Here is a 5,544-nt window from a genome sequence, read left to right as displayed (position 1 = left end):
ATATTTATGTTTTTAAAGTTTCAAATGAACTATCGGATGTATATAAAATATTTTAGAGTGTAGATTCACTCATTTTTCTTCTTATGTAGTCATTTATTAAAATCTTTAGAAAGACAAATATTTAGAAACGGTGAGAGTATAACCCAATCACAATCTGCAAGCTGCAACTAGTCAGCTGCGTGAATGCATGCATGCTAAAAAGTGATCAACCAACAATAATCTAAAAGGTCGATCAATCACCCTGAAACAAAGAAGTATTGTTTGAGGTTTTCTTATACTCCTGTTTCTTAGATTAATGTGCAAAGATGCTGATACGGAGAGTGTGCTCTTTTCTAAGGACATAATGGCATATTTTTGAATTTTACCATGATATACCTAAAAATACACTCTACCCTATGTCTCGTTAATGTAAATTGGGAAAAGACCCACTTATAATTTTGAGTATTTTTAAAGATATTTTTGGTCCAAAATTTAGATTTTGCTCCATCCTTGTTGAAAACGTCCACGCATACAGTGCTATTATTGCTTTTGTTGCAAAGAAAATGAACACTGATATTATACTAGTCGGCGTAGACAAGGTCAGTCCACGCGTAAATATCAATGCATGGGCTGACTCACTGCATGCATGGACCGATAGCATATATTCGTCGCACGCAGCTGCATATCCCGCGACGGTACGACGAGGGTTTTACACGCATCATCACGATGATTCCGGCGGCCGCGTTCATTGTGCTGCTGTTCCAGCTCTACATCTCGGCGCCGGCTGCTCAGGTCACAGGAGGTGCTGGGCCGCCGGCGGCGAGCTGCCCAACCAGCTGCGGCAGCGTGAGCGTGCCGTACCCGTTCGGCATCGGCCAAGGGTGCTACTGGCCGGGCTTCAACCTCACCTGCGACCGGGCGCCCGGCCGAGAGCGGCTGCTCATCGGCGGCCGCAGCGGCACCCTCGAAGTCGTGGACATCTCGCTGGCCAACTCCACGGTGCGCGTCATGGACACCGCGGGCGCCGTGAACATCACCTACTACGGGATCCCCGAGGGCAACGGCACGTGGGGCGGCCTCGCCGGCGCCCGCGCCGGCCCGTTCGTGGTGTCGGAGACGCGCAACCAGTTCCTGGTCACCGGGTGCAACGTGCAGGCCACGCTGCTCGGGGAGACCGGCAACGTCATCGTCGGCTGCTCCGCTTTCTGCGCCGTCAACGACCGGTGGTCCAGCGCCGCAACCAGCTCGCTCGAGGAGGTCGCCAAGTGCGCCGGCATCGGCTGCTGCGAGACGCCCATCCCCATCGGCCGCCCGTCCTACGGCGTGGAGTTCAAGTGGGTGGATCCCAACCACGAGAAGGACGGCGAGCTGCCCGCGTACGTTCGCATCGCCGAGAGGGGCTGGTTCGAGGGCGTCTCCGCCGCGCTCCTCAACACGTCGCTCGCGGACTCGTCGAGCCGGACGGCGATCCCCGTTGTGCTGGAGTGGGCCGTGGAGTCCAGGCCGCTTCCGCAGCCGCAGGATACGCTGGGCACGTCGGGCTGCCCGGAGGACGCGGCGAGGAGCGCGTGCCGGAGCAGTCTCAGCTCATGCCACAACGTCACCGGCAACTACCGCACTGGCTACGTGTGCCGGTGCGAGGACGGTTACCAGGGCAACCCGTACCTCGCCGACGGATGCCAAGACGTCGACGAGTGCGCGCTGCCCGGCACCTGCTCCGGCGGCGAGTGCACCAACACGGCCGGCGGATACATATGCCGGTGCCCGCCTGGGGCCCGCGGCAACCCACATGTCAAAGATGGCTGCGTCAAATCTTCCCTAGGTAAGCACGGCACCACAACATCAGATCAGAGAGAGACTCTTCTTGCTCTGTTTCACATCAGAGACCATTTCCTAACAAGAGAGACACGTTTTCTCTCGTATTTTTACAGGTTTAAGTGTCGGCATAGGAATGGGCAGCGGCGCTGGCCTTCTAATCATGGTACTTGGTGCCATATTTTTGACCAGGAAGATGAAGCGCCGGAGGGCAAAAATGTTGAAGCACAAGTTCTTCAAGCAGAACAGGGGGTACCTCTTGCAGCAATTGGTGTCACAAAAGGCGGACATCGCCGAGAGGATGATCATCCCCTTGGTGGAGCTGGAGAAGGCCACAAACAGTTTCGACAAAGCTCGCGAGATCGGTGGAGGGGGGCATGGCACGGTGTACAAAGGGATCATGTCAGACCTGGATGTTGTGGCAATCAAGAAGTCTAAGGTCGCGATCAAGAGGGAGATCGACGAGTTCATCAACGAGGTAGCCATCCTCTCTCAGATCAACCATCGGAACGTGGTGAAGCTCTTCGGGTGCTGCCTTGAGACGGAGGTGCCATTGCTAGTGTATGAGTTCATCTCCAATGGGACTCTTTACCATCATCTTCATGTCGAAGAGCCTGAAGCATCGCTGCCATGGGTGGATCGACTGAGGATTGCAACGGAGACCGCGAGAGCTCTCGCGTACCTTCACTCGGCCGTGTCAATCCCTATAGTCCACAGGGACATCAAGTCTCAGAACATTTTGATAGATGGCAATCTCGTAGCAAAGGTGTCGGATTTTGGAGCTTCAAGGTGCATTCCGATCGATCAAACGGGGAATGCAACCGCGATCCAAGGGACATTCGGGTACCTAGACCCCATGTACTACTATTCGGGACGGCTTACCGAGAAGAGCGACGTTTACAGCTTTGGTGTTCTCCTCATGGAGCTCCTCACCAGGAAAAAACCATGCTCATTTCGGTCGCCGGAGGAGGAAAGCCTTGTCGCATATTTCACTACCTTGCTTGCAACAGGCGGTCTAGTCCATGTCTTAGATCCTCAGATTGTGGTGGAAGGGGGCAAGGAGGTTGAAGAGGTAGCTATGTTGGCAGCGGCATGCGTGAGGATGGAAGGAGACCACCGGCCGACCATGAGGCAAGTCGAGATGACACTCGAGAGCCTTCGAGTACCCAATGAAAATGTTAAGATGTATGAGATGGTTGCGCCTAGTTATGCGGTGGTTACGGGTAAGAGCACAGAGGAGCTGAGCAGACAATATAGCCTGGAAGAAGAGTATTTGTTGTCATCAAGATGCCCACGTTAGTGGATGTATTTTTGTGTGATTTCAATTTAATAAGAACACTAAGGATTTCTTCATTGGGATGCACACAAGGATCGAATGTGTTGTATGTTTTACATTTTTTGTATTTTAAGGAAACAATAAGGTTTGTATTAACCAAATTATACACACCAAAGTAGAAGGCTAGGTATTTTCACATGCCAACATTTGGTAAGCCAATGTTTGGCAAAATCAAAAGTTGACAGGAAAAACTGGTAACCGAGTTAGAAAATAGGGTTTAGGGTTTTTCGTAGGGCAAAGCCTCTCCGCGTCTTTCTATATATAACAATTAGTATACAATTATATACGTACAGGGTATGTGTACATGACACGCTAGACCTATTTTAACACTCCCCCTCAATCTGAACTTCTACTCTGTACAAGGTTTAGTTTGGTACTAAAACGGTCTAGCATCTGTCTGGTGGCTGGTTTAGTAAACACATCAGCTAGCTGATCGTTAGAAGAAATGAATGTGACCTCAAGAGCTCCAGAAGCAACACGCTCACGCACAAAGTGAAAATCAATATCGATGTGCTTGTACGTGCATGGAAAACTGGGTTGGCAGTCAGATATGTGGCCCCTAAGTTATCACACCAGAGAACCGGAACACGCTGCTGAGACACTCCAAGCTCTTTGAGTAGTGACTCTACCCAGATGGCTTCAGCAGCTCCATTCGCCAAGGCTTTGTACTCGGCCTCTGTGCTCGACCTTGACACTGTTGGTTGTTTCTTCGAACTCCAGAAAATGAGGTTCGGTCCAACGAATATGGCGAAACCTCCAGTTGATCGTCGATCATCCGGACAACCTGCCCAATCTGCATCAGTGAAGATACTAATGCTAGTAGAGACAGCCTTGCGAAATTTCAGACCTGTGTGCAACGTTCCTTTCACATAGCGTAAAATCCGCTTAACAGCTTCCCAATGAGCATCAGTGGGCTGTGAGAGAAACTGACACACCTTATTCACTGCAAATGAAATATCCGGACGAGTGAGTGTTAAATACTGCAGTCCACCAACAACACTGCGATACCGGAAAGAATCATCGATACTGAGAGGCCGTCCAGACACTCGTGCAAGCTGCTCGGAAGTAGACAGCGGTGTGGAAGTAGGCTTACAATTCTCCATGCTCACATGGTGTAAAAGATCCAAGGCAAACTTCCGTTGAGTCAATGTCATCCCCCCTGAATTGTAGGACGCTTCCAGACCAAGAAAATACTCCAACGGCCCAAGGTCCTTGATAGGAAAACTGGCAGCGAGGGCATGAACAAGACCATCAACCGCACGTGGAGAAGATCCGGCAATGACAATGTCATCCACATAGACAAGCATATAGATCTGAACATCACGATAGCGGAAGAAAAACAGAGATGTATCTGCTTTGGAGGAGGCAAAACCCAAAGCGAGAAGACGAGCACTGATCCGAGCGTACCATGCACGAGGGGACTGCTTGAGTCCATAGAGTGCGCGCTGAAGCTTGCACACATGCGAGGGAAAACGAGCATCCTCGAAACCAGGTGGCTGCTGCATATAGACGTCCTCGGAGAGATACCCATGAAGGAAAGCATTGCTGACATCAATCTGCCGAAGACTCCAACCGCGAGAAACAGCCAAGGCAAGAACCAAACGAACGGTGGCCGGCTTGACAACCGGACTGAAGGTATCACCATAGTCAATGCCAAGCTGCTGTGTGAAACCACGGGCAACCAGGCGAGCTTTCTACTTATCAACAGAGCCATCCGGACGGTGCTTGGTCTTGAAGATCCATTTGCTCCCAACAACATTGACACCGCGCGGCTGAGGCACAAGAACCCAAGTCTTGTTGTGATGCAGAGCAGTGAGCTCATCAATCATCGTGGTATGCCAGGCAGTCTCACGGAGAGCATCACGATGAGAGGCAGGCACCGTAAGAAACACACGGTGACGGGGATCATAGCGGATAGTCCCGTCAGTAGGAACAAGAGCACGGCGAGTATGATCGCGGGTGCGGGTAACCATGGTGTGTGCAGGAGCAGCTGGGGGCGTCGCGGTCGAGGGAGCTGGACTCCCCTCGACTGAGGGCGACGCGAGCTGCGGTGGCGATGGCGGAGCAGCATCCTCGAGCACCGGGGCGGGGGACACCGCGTCACCGCGCGGCAAGGAGGCCGCGGAAGGGTCGGGCGAAGCGGCCGGGTCCGAGGACGGGCCGGTCGAGCCGGGCGAGGCGGCAACCGATGGACCAGCCAGGCCGGGCGATGCGGCGACCGAGTCGGGCGACGCGGGAACCGAGCCAGGCGACGCGGGAGCCGAGCGGGGAGACGTGCATGTCCCATGCACGTCGATCGCCAAGGAGGGCTGCGCGACGGCCACATGGGGGCGGCGGGCAGAGGGCGTGCATGCGCCATGCACGTTGAGTGCCGGAGAGGGCGGAGCCGAAGAATCCTGCACAGAAGCAACAGG

General features: G+C 53.1%; 1 protein-coding gene across 1 annotated transcript; it reads left to right on the top strand.

Annotated features, from left to right (window-relative positions):
- The first annotated feature begins 689 nt into the window (after window positions 1-689).
- LOC109736156 (wall-associated receptor kinase 5) lies at window positions 690-3,238 on the top strand. The gene is made up of 2 exons (XM_020295375.4): window positions 690-1,801; window positions 1,911-3,238. Exons 1-2 carry the CDS (start codon window positions 706-708, stop codon window positions 3,092-3,094), a joined length of 2,280 nt encoding a protein of 759 aa, XP_020150964.3. The 5' UTR covers window positions 690-705; the 3' UTR covers window positions 3,095-3,238.
- Window positions 3,239-5,544: the final 2,306 nt, after the last annotated feature.

Source organism: Aegilops tauschii, chromosome 6 (genome assembly GCF_002575655.3).
Source record: "Aegilops tauschii subsp. strangulata cultivar AL8/78 chromosome 6, Aet v6.0, whole genome shotgun sequence".
NCBI classification, from domain to species: domain Eukaryota; kingdom Viridiplantae; phylum Streptophyta; class Magnoliopsida; order Poales; family Poaceae; genus Aegilops; species Aegilops tauschii.
The sequence above is the reverse complement of the archived record's forward strand: the minus strand, read 5'-3'. Positions and strand labels throughout refer to the sequence as shown.

Excerpts from the sequence above, each read along its gene's own strand:
- LOC109736156 (XM_020295375.4), top strand. The coding sequence starts at position 706 with ATGATTCCGGCGGCCGCGTTCATTGTGCTGCTGTTCCAGCTCTACATC. Across the intron at positions 1,802-1,910 it reads CTGCGTCAAATCTTCCCTAG|GTTTAAGTGTCGGCATAGGA; the intron begins GTAAGCACGGCA and ends GTATTTTTACAG.